Source organism: Perognathus longimembris, chromosome 26 (assembly GCF_023159225.1).
Source record: "Perognathus longimembris pacificus isolate PPM17 chromosome 26, ASM2315922v1, whole genome shotgun sequence".
NCBI classification, from domain to species: Eukaryota; Metazoa; Chordata; class Mammalia; order Rodentia; family Heteromyidae; genus Perognathus; species Perognathus longimembris.
The window spans coordinates 6,912,719-6,923,984 of record NC_063186.1 but is presented as its reverse complement, the minus strand read 5'-3'; the positions used below and the strand labels follow the sequence as shown (position 1 = coordinate 6,923,984).

Sequence of the window (11,266 nt, the reverse complement as noted above, 5' to 3'; positions counted from 1 at the left end):
CCTAAAAGTAGAATACTTTACCTAACTTTCAAGCTCTTTTTTTCCGTCAGTAATTGAGTTATTCTACCTGTGCAATTATCTTGCACGACTTCCCATCTTACTCTTCTCTTTAAAGTAACATAACGCCTTCAGAATACAGAAGTGGTGCAGTTTTAGTTAGGTAATGAATTGGTAATGCATAAACCGGCTTTATTCAGATTCCAAATGCTTGAGTGGGGGTTTGAGTGGGGGTTTTTGTACTTGTAGGCGCCTCATGATTGAGAAGATTGCTGCCCATCTTGCTGACTTCACACCTCGTCTTCAGAGTAATACAAGAGCACTCTATCAATACTGTCCCATCCCAGTTATCAACTATCCACAGCTAGAAAACGAACTGTTTTGTAATATCTATTACCTCAAACAACTCTGTGATACACTTCGGTTTCCAGACTGGCCAATTAAAGACCCGGTAAGGTTCAATTTGTGTCTTCTTATGCCATAAAAACATTTTTAAACACTTTTTGGGTATTTTTTTTCCCTTCCACGATTAAGCATGATAGTTAGTAGCTTGCTTAAATATCCCTTCAGCCAAGTGCAGTGGTGCATGTCTGTAGTCCCAGCAACGTGGGAGACTCAAGCACATGGAAGGATTGCCTGAATGTTGAGTGTGCGGCCAGTGTTGCTATGTATAATAATAGAAAAAAGAAAGGAAAAAAAATACCCTCTTGAAAAACTAGAGGAAATCGCTTTCTGACAAATAATCTCGCTATGTAACTATATCTTGTTATGTAATTATCCAGCATTGTTAAAGTGGTTTCTGGTTGTTTTTATTTCAGAAAGCTATGAATTGGAGAGCTTAGAAATGCTGACTTGAATGAGTACAGCACAAATATTTTATAAATTTATGTTCTGAATAACTTAAGTAGATGTAAACTTTAATCCTCTGTCCTTAAGGTCAAACTACTAAAAGATACCCTTGATGCCTGGAAGAAGGAAGTAGAGAAGAAGCCACCCACTATGTCAGTGGAAGATGCTTATGAAGTGCTGAACCTACCTTCAGGGCAGGGCCCGTGAGTTGCTTCCATACTAAAGTACTATTACCAGGGGAGAATTAATTCTATTACCTCTCCATCTTTCCTTTTTCTTTGTTTTGCCTATATGTCTCAGAGGATAAAAGACAATGGGACTATATATATTCATGTGATTCATCTATTACATATTAATCATTATTACAAATTCACTGCTATTATGTGATTTGTGTATTACAGATTTATTATTGCTACAACCTGCTTTCTTCTGTTCTGACTGGTATATAATAATCATTGCGCTGTATTACTGAAGTTTTGTACACAGAGTGCTAGACACACCAAACTTGTTTGGTTTCTCTTCCTCCTGGTCTTTACACATGAGGAAAAGATTGACTTGCTAGCAGTTGCCTAGGGCACTAAATGACAAGAGGAAAGAAAATGGGTTCACTTTAGTCAGTGGAATTTTATAGTAGACTACATGTGGTAGGGGAAAATGGCTTAAAAGGCTTTTTTGCTTTGAAGTATAGACTACAAAAAATTGTGCTTTTTTTGTAACACTAATATATAGTACCTCATATTTTAGGGTTTGGCTTTTTTGGATCCAATTTTGACAATATAAAAAACGTTTCTTCAAACCTCAAATATGGTTGTATAATTTAATGTAAACACCTTTCCATAGAGAACTTTTAATTTATATCTTTTAACTGTAACGACAACATACAAAAAAGTCCTTACCAGGTTTATTTTGATGCTACATTTGGTTATATGTATGATCACATATAATTCCTGCTCTAAGAGTCTTAATCATTTTAGATGATTGTGTGTGTGTGTGTGTGTGTGTGTGGTATTTTCTTACACAACTTTCTTACTTAACAGGCACGATGAGAGCAAGATTAGAAAAGCCTACTTCCGACTGGCACAGAAGTACCACCCCGATAAGAATCCAGAAGGGAGGGTAGGTACTACCCTTCGAATTGGGACCCTTGAGCAACTTCCCTTTGCTCTCCTTACACTTAGTAGGAGAAAAGGTACCACCTTCTGAGCCACAGTCTGCTTCATGATCTCTCACTTAGCATCTGTTTAGTGCACTTGCAGCCACGTGCTCACATTTTTTTCCATAAGTCATCCTCCTTCCCTTTGCCCTTGCACAGCTCAGGGACAGATATATTCTGTCCTCTTCCTCATGTCTGCTTACGAATTAACTCCAGTGAACAATCACAAGAAGAACGAAGAGTTGGCATAACTCACTTGAGGTGATGCCACTGCCATTAGATTACTTCAAGAAATTGGCAGATTGTTTTCCAACATCAGTATCATTCATATTGTTTTAACTGGAGAAATGGAAACGTTGGTCCATGTTTTAAATTGTACGCTGTCAATATCCCCTCATTCTGCCTTCTTCACCATGAATTCCTAAAAGATAAATCACACAAGAATCATTACAAGTAATCATTTGTTGCTAGAAATTGAAGTTTCTATTAACTTCAAGTTAATGGTTTTTGTAGGAAATACAGTATCCTGAATAAAAGAGGTAACATGGAAAAGATGCCACTTTTATATGTATATCTTTTACCAAAAACCTGAGTGCTTTATTTATATTGTTTCCTCTTTGTTTTAGGATTTGAGTTTGTACTTGGGGCATTGTGCTTGGCTAGGCAAGTGTTGTACCACTTCAACCACACCCCATCCCTTTTTTCTGTTTTGTTGTTGTTGTTGTTTTTGCCAGTCCTGGGGCCTGAGCACTGTCCCTGGCTTCTTTTTTGCTCAAGGCTAGCACTCTACCACTTGAGCCACCGTGCCACTTCTGGCTTTTTCTATATATGTGGTGCTGAGGAATGGAACCCAGGGTTTCATGTATACTAGGCAGGCACTCTACCACTAGGCCATATTCCCAGCCCTGCTCTGGTTATTTTTTAAGTTAGGGTCTCACATTTTTGCCTGGGCCAGCGTGGACCTTGATCTTCTTGTTTATGTTTTAGGCTAACCCAAGAATCACTGTGTCGACCAAGGGAACTTAATATGGCCAGTGTAGAAATCGAAAGCCTATACTTGCCAGGTCTTAATGTTTCTAGTGATTAGCATTGTTTCTGAGCGAGCTGCTTAGTAGTCTGCGTTAAAGACTGAAGACAATGATGGGCCAAGCCAGTGCCTATGTGGCTAGTTTGAGGATCAAAAAAGACATTGACATTCAGTGCAGTACCTGGCTTGTGCTCCATAGACAGTAGCATTTCCTTAGTTTTTCTCTGTTGATTCAGAAACTCTCTTTAGTATATGAGTATATTATGATATACTTAACATATATTTAAAAATCTTATTTGAAGTATTTTTTTCTAGTAATTAGTATTGTAATCCCTGACTGTCTATTTTGTGGGGGGAAAATAGCTTCATTTGAATAATACGCTACTTAGATACATGACAGTTGAAATTCATTTCTTAATGTAAAAAGTAAAAAAAAAAAAAAAAGGCTGCAGGCAGGGCTCAGGTGGTGAAGCTCTTTGCCTAGATAGTACCAGCAAAAGAAAAAGTCAAAAGTATAAAGTAAACTGCTAAATAGTTATTGGTAAATTATAAACCAACTATGTGTTACTAAGTTGTAATTTAAGATGTTTCAAAATAAAACGTAATTGTCTCTGGTCCTCTGTAGGATGTATTTGAAAAGGTAAACAAAGCATATGAGTTTTTATGTACCAAATCAACAAAAATAGTGGATGGACCAGACCCAGAGAATATCATTTTAATTCTGAAAACTCAGAGCATCCTCTTCAACCGTCACAAAGAAGGTAGATCTTTGGTTTTATTCACAACTTTCTTTTATTTGTCCTCTAGCTAATGTCTACCCTGCTACTGCTTCTGCAGCACGTTCTCATAGATTTAGAATTATTCTTACAGAAGAGCCTTGAAATGTCTTTTTTGGGGGGTAAAGGGGAGGGAGTTGTTTTTCCTGAAGCCTGATGGGTTTCTGTTAGGCTTTTTTTGTTTTTCCCCAGGTTAACCTCTGTTTGTTTCAGACTTACAGCCTTACAAATACGCGGGGTACCCCATGCTAATTAGAACTATCACCATGGAGACCTCTGACGACCTCCTCTTCTCTAAGGAATCACCACTGCTGCCTGCGGCTACAGAGCTGGCCTTCCACACAGTCAACTGTTCAGCCCTCAATGCCGAAGAGCTCCGGAGAGAGAATGGAATAGAGGTGATCTGAACAGCCTTTGGGCTTCCCTTCAAGCTACCTGGAGCCTATTAAATGTCTCGAAAATAGAGGTTCCCCCTACAAAGGCAGTTGGTACAGTCCCTTCCTGTGATCGGATAACACGTGACACACAATCAGCTTCTCTCTGTTCTTCCTAAAAATGGAGTTTGATTCAGTGACAATTGAACAGTCAGTATTGAGTTCAAGATTGGTTAAGTTAGTGGTGCTTAATGAGTAGCTCATTGGGAATGCTTTAAAAACAAAAAATAGGGGGCTGGGAATATGGCCTAGTGGTAAAGTACATGAAGCCCTGGTTCTATTCCTCAGCACCACATATATAGAAAAAGCCAGAAGTGGTGCTGTGGCTCAAGTGGTAGAGTGCTAGCCTTGAGCAAAAAGAAGCTCAGGGACAGTGCTCAGGCCCTGAGTTCAAGCCCCAGGACTGGCAGTAAAACAAAAAATATATGATGAAATTTTCATCCTTTTACTTGTTTATATAACAAATGTCAGTTGAGCAAACATCATAGGTACAGAATATGTACTTGAGACTTCCGGTTGGAGAATTAATGGCTCATTTGTTCCTCTGCAGGTGTTACAGGAGGCGTTTAGTCGCTGTGTGGCTGTCTTGAATCGCTCTAGTAAACCAACTGACATGTCAGTACAGGTGAGACTCAGCCTTGTGATTCCAGAATGTTGTGCTAGACCAGTAATGAGAGTTCAGCAGCCTTGAGCACCCACTGGAGTTCATGAAGCCTTGACTTACTGTGGCCCCCCACTCCCCACAGCCGCTCTCACTTTCCACTCCAGCAGGTCTAGGAGGGCCTGAGAGAGGCCACAGCTGCTTATCCACTTCAAATCTCTTCTTATGTCCCCATCAAACTTTGTTTCACACTTGTGTCATATCTGGTTTTTCATAGCTGCTGCTTCTCCTTTCTCAATTAACTTCCCCACCTTATTCCCCACTCCTGTTATTATAAATGGCCTTTTCTTAGTAAAAATAGATCTTTAATAGAAGATTTATGTTTGATATTGTAGAGCATGTGTTTTTATGTGTTTTTTTTTTTGGCTAATGAAATTTAGAATGTAGTTGAGTACTGGCTTTTGGGTTTTATCCTCTGTTTTGAAGAACTGGGAAATCGTTTCATGTGAATAAGCTGTACAAAAAGCGTACAAGAGTCTAGGAAAATTCCTTTACACAGGTCCAGAGGGTTAATATTTGAGATTTTGAGGAAACACTAGTGATAGAATGGACATGTGCTATTTAAATTTTTTCACATATAATCAGCCTTTTTTTTCCCCATTTGTGTCATGATTCTCAAATGTCTGCTGGTTTGATTTCTACTGTCTTTTAAGTAACGAATGTGCCTGCTTTCTCCTTTCCTCTGTACTCACCACAGGTGTGTGGACATGTAAGCAAATGCTATAGCGTGGCTGCTCAGTTTGAAGAGTGCCGAGAGAAGATCACAGAAATGCCTGGCATCATCAAGGATCTCTGCCGGGTGCTATATTTTGGCAAGGTAGAGTTCATGTTAGTCCTTTCTGCATACAGTCAGCAATGGCTTTTCTTGTCATGTAGCCAGACCCTCCCAAGTTATCTCTAGCTGTGTACACAGAACTGTTTCTAAGTGAATTATTTGGAGATGTGTTGGAAAGAACAGGATGGGGAGGTGTTCATCTTCAAGACATCTAGGGTGATGGAGATGTCTCCTGCATCCTTAGCTCCTTGATGTCCTTAGAAACATTTAGTGAGAATCCAAATTCTGGTAAGATAAAGTTAAGTCCTATACTGGTGTGAAAGATATTGCTTTAAAATCCCTAGTGCTTCATGAGTACTGCTGGTGCTTTAGCACTCTTTTTAGAAAATCAAAAATCTTAGAAACAAAATAAGGAAGTCCATATTCCCAGTCCTACTTGACTTATTAGTAGTTCTGGGACTTAGTCCTGAGTTTACTTTATATGATAAGCCTTAAAAAAAATACAGAATTCACAGTTGGTTTGGAATTGAAAATGTAAGAAGTAACTGTTTTACAAAATAAGCTAGCTACTTTACAAACATTAGCAACCAGTCTCCCCCTAGTAGCTTTTGCTTTAACCCCAGAAAGTAATTATTGTATTCTTACTCTCTCAGAGTATTCCACGTGTGGCTGCCCTTGGGGTAGAATGTGTCAGCTCTTTTGCTGTGGACTTTTGGCTCCAAACACACCTGTTTCAGGCTGGGATTTTGTGGCACCTGCTTGGTTATCTGTTTAACTATGACTACACACTAGAGGAGAGTGGCATTCAGAAGAGTGAAGAAACAAACCAGCAGGTAACCTGTCATTCACTGCTTTCCTAGTGAATTTGAGCTCAACACCACTGTGTGGAGACTAGCTTTATAGTAAGCAAAGTTTTAGCTGTTTAAAGGAAGACAAGCGGGCTGGGAATATGGCCTAGTGACAAGAGTGCTTGCCTCATATACATGAAGCCCTGGGTTTGATTCCCCAGCACCACATATATAGAAAACGGCCAGAAGTGGCACTGTGGATCAAGTGGCAGAGTGCTAGCCTTGAGCAAAAGAGAAGCCAGGGACAGTGCTCAGGCCCTGAGTCCAAGGCCTAGGACTGGCAAAAAAACCAAAACAAAACAAAACAAAATAAAGGAAGACAAGCTGTTTTTCAAGATGACTATTATTTATTTCTACTTAAGTCCCAGAACTTTCTTGGTTTTTGAGACAGTGTATAGCCCCGTCTGGTCTTAAACTCACTACGGAGGTCAGGGTTAGCCTCAAACTCCCTGTTTAGCTCACATTGGTCTCAAACTCTTCATCTTCCTGCCTCATCCACCCAAGTGCCTGACTAAAACACTGTATTTTTTTTTTTTGGCCAGTCCTGGGCCTTGGACTCAGGGCCTGAGCACTGTCCCTGGCTTCTTCCCGCTCAAGGCTAGCACTCTGCCAATTGAGCCACAGCGCCGCTTCTGGCCGTTTTTTCTGTATATGTGGTTCTGGGGAATCGAACCTAGGGCCTCGTGTATCCGAGGCAGGCACTCTTGCCACTAGGCTATATCCCCAGCCCTAAAACATTGTATTTTAACCACTTGCTCTTTTTTTTGCCAGTCCTTGGGCTTGAACTTGGGGCCTGGGCACTGTCCCTGAGCTTCTTTTGCTCAAGGCTAGTACTCTACCACTTGAGCCACAGCACCATTTTCAGCCTTTACTGGTTTTGTGATACTGAGGAATCGAACCCAGGGCTTCACAGGTTGGGACTGCTGTGCCTTATTTTTTTTCTTTTTTCATAAAATTCTTTCAGCTTTGCTCCCATTGATTTATTGTGTTACTTATACAAGGTACTTTTTTTTTTTTTTTTTAAATAACAGGAGGTAGCCAACAGTCTTGCAAAACTGAGTGTCCATGCCCTCAGTCGCCTTGGAGGGTACTTGCCTGAAGAACAAGCAACCCCAGAAAACCCAACTGTCAGGAAAAGTTTAGCTGGCATGCTGACACCCTACATTGCTAGAAAACTTGCTGTGGTCAGTGCTACTGAGGTATGTACCCAAGACCTACCCTGACTTTTGATGACCTTTGGGTAGTGATCCTTTGGATAGTCAAGGGACACAATAACACCAAATGCTCTAGGAAATCTGCAGGTTGGAAATGTTCACATGCTTGTTTCTCTTAGCCAAGAAATTCTGTTCATTCTGCACAGGTGGCCATGATGACCTCTCTTCAAGTCTAGTCCCTGCAAGGGTGAACTCACTTCCTATTTCTGGGCTGTGGAGCCTTCCATAATTCTTAATCACCCATCAGTCCCAAGGCACAGAACAAGAGAAAGAGCTTGGAATGATGTTTTGCAGTGGGCAGAGTACTAAAAGGCAGTGGACCAAAGTCTGTGTCTGTCTACATTTTAAAAGCTGTAGATTATTCCAGTTCAAGGTTGAAATGTTGAAAGTAAACACGCACACACACACGCGCGAAGATGTCTTGCAAAAAATAAATATGGTCTTAGCAGATCTCTTTTTCTTCATGAGAGTCATTGCCAAAACCAGTTTAAGGGGTTGGGGATATGGCCTAGTGGCAAGAGCGTTTGCCTCGTATACTTGAAGCCCTGGGTTCGATTCCCCAGCACCACATATACAGAAAATGGCCAGACATGGCGCTGTGACTCAAGTGGTAGAGTGCTAGCCTTGAGCAAAAAGAAGCCAGGGACAGTGCTCAGGCCCTGAGTCCAAGCCCCAGGACTGGCAAAAAAAAAAACCAGTTTAAGAATATGGCACTAAGAATTGTATAAACGACAAATGAAAATGGACCCATGGAACCATACCAAATGTTAGCCTTATTACCTTTGAAAGGCAGAATTATAAACCATTTTTCTTTTGTTTTCCTCTCATGATCATATGTTACTTTTATAAGGAAAAAGTCCTCTGGTTTCCAAGTTTATAGTATTTTTAGAATTTCAAACACATGCTTTTTCGTCCTTTTTCGTTTTTTTGAGTATGTTCCAGTGCGGGCCATGCTTTCCAGTAGCCTGAGGAGAAGTCTACAGTCAGGAATCTAGCTCTGGTCTGCCTGAACTTTGTGCTTACCAGTGGTAATTTTTGCTGACTGAAAACATTCCCTCTAGAAATACCTGCAAGCTAGCAAATAACTTCTACAGCCTGAAAAGTTTCATGTCATTTGTTCTGCCTGAACTTAATAAGCCACTTATTTTAAACTCTCAAGTCTTGAAGTTTTGCTTTTCCTAACCATACATTTTTTAAGTTATTTTACTCTGTTAGTAGTTAACCTCTTGGAGATAAAGATCACATGGCTTTGTAGAAATGTGCTGTCTCTGCGATTCTTCTCCAGCATAGAGGTCTGTAAATCTCTGTAGAACTTGGGAAGGTTTTCCTTCAGACATTTAAGCACGTATCATTGTGTTACATGAGAAAGTGGGAACTGAATTTCTCCTGTCAATTTTACTCATAGGAGTATGCTTCAGAGAGACTTAGATTTTGTTTCCAGATCTATGTATAATAAAGACACTATGGCAGGATTCTTTTAAGTATTTACTGAGTGTTTCTTAAGTACTTGAACACACAATATTGAATTTTCACCCAAACAGAACAGAATCAAGAGAGTTGAAATCAGACTCAAATTTGAATACCAGTTTTGCCTTTTTTTTTTTTTTTTGAGTTATGAGATCTGTGGCAAGTGATCTGGATTTTGCCGATGCAGAATGGATCATGTCAGCACTCCTGTTAGAATGATTGAGGCTCTTAATGCACTCCATTGTACTTGAGACACCTGTTAGGGCTGTGGCATGCACGAAACATGTAAGGTATGGGGAAGCTTGGATCACTGTTTTCCTGAATGCTACAACAGTCGTATTTTGTCCCCCAGATTTTGAAGATGCTGAACAGCAACACAGAGAACCCCTATTTGATATGGAACAATTCTACAAGAGCAGAACTGCTGGAATTTCTTGAATCACAACAAGAAAGCATGATTAAAAAAGTATGTTCATATTTTATGAATCATTGAGTAATTCTGATGGATTGTCTGACAGCACAGCCATGTTGATAAAGCAGAAATGTGCTATTTGTTAATGTTTGCTAATCAAGCCAACAGGATTTCTTTCTTGTTGCCACAGTTTTCTTGTTTCCATCAGTTTTTTTTTTTTTTTTTTTTTGGCAAGTCCTGGGCCTTGGACTCAGGGCCTGAGCACTGTCCCTGGCTTCTTCCCGCTCAAGGCTAGCACTCTGCCTCTTGAGCCACAGCGCCGCTTCTGGCCATTTTTTCTGTATATGTGGTGCTGGGGAATCGAACCTAGGGCCTCGTGTATCCGAGGCAGGCACTCTTGCCACTAGGCTATATCCCCAGCCCTTGTTTCCATCAGTTTTTATGCCTAGAGTTTTATTTTAGTTATTTACTTAAGCTTCATTAGGAAAGCACACTTGCTTTTAGAACCAAAAATGGAAATCATCTCCTTTCTTGACACCTTGGGACGGAGGTGGTAAATAAATAATGACATAATTATGTATGTATAAGGAAGGAAAAGGAGAAAGCCTGTTAGATGGTTGACTATTGAAGGCTTAAAGAAAATCATGTTTGCCACTTTTGAATTTATTAGAGCACTTGAAATTGTTCCATCTTGAATTGTTGAGAATTTTATCTTATTCAATGAGAGTGACTCTAGAAGTAAAAATATCTGTGGATTCCAGAGCCAAGGAGAGTAGTTCTCAACACATGTGTGTAAATAGACTTCATGAGGCCTTCTCTCTGTTTAGACTTCACAATTTATCCATATGCTTTTACATGTTATTTTAACACAACCTAACTACCTTGTGATTGTAACCTAAATCTTCATGTAAACTGTTTTCTCCTGTTCTTTCTTTAATAGAAAGAAGAATGGTCTTGATTTTTCAAGATACCGTCGTTTTTTGCCCCAAGACTGTTTGCAAACACTTAGATTCATTGCATTACTTAAAAAACAACAACAACAACAAAAAACACCCAGTCCAGATGTGTTCATTTCTCTGCTCTATTCTCCTGTAGCCTGCTAGACTTGCAGGCTGACTAGAGGAGTTAGAAAAGCCCAGTGTTAGGCTTGCTTTATAAAAACTCTACTTCTAATTCTTGGCCCACTTCTGTGGTCCTTAAAAATTTGAAAATGAGTTACAATAGTTTTACTTCAAGCCTAAAAGTCTAATATTACAACAGTAATACTCTATCTTTTAGAGTATAAATATTAGCATTGTATCGGGCACGGGAATGTGCACTATACTGCATTTTTCCTGTTACATTACTAAGCCTAATTGGCATAGGCTTATAAACTACACATTAAAGGTTCCTAATTGTATGTTAACAGTCTGTTGACTTTTTTCTTATACAGGGTGACTGTGACAAAACTTATGGATCAGAATTTGTCTACAGTGATCATGCCAAAGAACTTATTGTGGGGGAGATTTTTGTTAGGGTATACAATGAAGTTCCTACTTTCCAACTAGAGGTAAGCACCTTGCTTTTGTGTCTGATATCTTTGATCCTTTGTTACCAGAAGCTAATATTTTATTAATACTCTCACTATATTTTGAAATATGCCATTTCTTTGCC

The 11,266-nt window shown here is 39.7% G+C and overlaps 1 protein-coding gene across 2 annotated transcripts in view; it reads left to right on the top strand.

Moving 5' to 3' along the window:
* Dnajc13 (DnaJ heat shock protein family (Hsp40) member C13) overlaps positions 1-11,266 on the top strand; it is a 91,394-nt gene that overhangs the window by 56,043 nt on the left and 24,085 nt on the right. For both annotated transcript variants that reach the window (XM_048334934.1, XM_048334935.1), the window contains 11 exons: positions 247-448; positions 934-1,049; positions 1,884-1,962; positions 3,652-3,787; positions 4,016-4,200; positions 4,787-4,861; positions 5,595-5,714; positions 6,326-6,505; positions 7,552-7,719; positions 9,554-9,667; positions 11,046-11,162. In XM_048334934.1, the coding sequence (XP_048190891.1) occupies positions 247-448; positions 934-1,049; positions 1,884-1,962; positions 3,652-3,787; positions 4,016-4,200; positions 4,787-4,861; positions 5,595-5,714; positions 6,326-6,505; positions 7,552-7,719; positions 9,554-9,667; positions 11,046-11,162 (1,492 nt within the window). The remainder of the gene's footprint in view (positions 1-246; positions 449-933; positions 1,050-1,883; positions 1,963-3,651; positions 3,788-4,015; positions 4,201-4,786; positions 4,862-5,594; positions 5,715-6,325; positions 6,506-7,551; positions 7,720-9,553; positions 9,668-11,045; positions 11,163-11,266) is intronic.